The 948-nt window shown below is 35.7% G+C and overlaps 1 protein-coding gene across 1 annotated transcript in view; it reads left to right on the forward strand.

The window, feature by feature from the left end:
- The window catches only part of LOC107577725 (rho-associated protein kinase 2-like), a gene marked incomplete at its 5' end in the record, with an annotated part of 4,699 nt that extends 4,102 nt beyond the window's left edge, over nucleotides 1-597 (forward strand). The window contains one exon of the mRNA XM_016263767.1: nucleotides 316-597. Coding sequence (XP_016119253.1) covers nucleotides 316-400 — 85 coding nt within the window. The remainder of the gene's footprint in view (nucleotides 1-315) is intronic.
- Between the last annotated feature and the right edge of the window lie 351 nt (nucleotides 598-948).

Raw genomic sequence — 948 nt, forward strand, 5'->3', positions numbered from 1 at the left:
TGTGACTAATAACACTGAATTTAAAGGCTAAATACTAAAAGTATGTGTCAAAAGATTTAAAACTTCTCACAAAGAGCTCTGTATCTTCAAATTGATTGCACATTTAGCACCAAAGTCAAGATGCATACAGATGTGCGGCCTTTAAAGCTTCAGCAGACATTAAGCAGTGGCCGATCTTATTTTTAAGGTTTAGCTCTGTTATAGTAATTACCTCTTAGGTGCCAAGGTGTAGCTTCACCTTAGCGAACTACCTCCAGACCTTACTGAGACGAGGTTGGTGAAGGCTTGGCTGAATGCTTTCTCCTCCACCTGCAGGCCTCTGGATTCGGAGCTTCAGGACTGGCACTGGGCTCTGGATGACGTGGATGACGTAGATTATGAACATACGTTTAATTTCTGAGGAGCATGTGTAGGGTTGAAACAGGGTAACTGCTTACATAGGGGCTCTGTTCCAAAACCTCCTAATCCACCCACTTTGGCAGCATTTAGATTATTTGCTGATGTATAATACACACTAAGGTAATACTTACAGTTAGTAATGTGATAACATAAATGTTATCAAATGCTAAATGTTATCCATTTTTATACAGTACATTATTATGTTGTGATGTCTAAATTCACTTGTAGCATATTTATTGAAACAAAATAGAATTTTAATATCAGACATTTATCAGTTTGGGGTCAGTAAGATTTTTAAATCTATTTGAAAGAAGTCTCTTATGCTCAACGAAGCTGCGTTTATTTAGTCAGAAATACAGTAAAAACCGTAATATTGTGAAATATAGATACAATTTAAAATAACTTTGTTTTTGTTTGAATATATTTTAAAGTGTAATGTATTCCTCTGATGGCAACGATGAATTTTCAGCAGCCGTTACTCCAGTCTTCAATGTCACATGATTCTTCAGACATAAATAAATGACTTGATGGTCACTTTTGTCAATGTAA

This window comes from Sinocyclocheilus grahami, unplaced genomic scaffold (assembly GCF_001515645.1).
Source record: "Sinocyclocheilus grahami isolate Dianchi unplaced genomic scaffold, SAMN03320097.WGS_v1.1 scaffold7001.1, whole genome shotgun sequence".
In the NCBI taxonomy this organism is placed as follows: domain Eukaryota; kingdom Metazoa; phylum Chordata; class Actinopteri; order Cypriniformes; family Cyprinidae; genus Sinocyclocheilus; species Sinocyclocheilus grahami.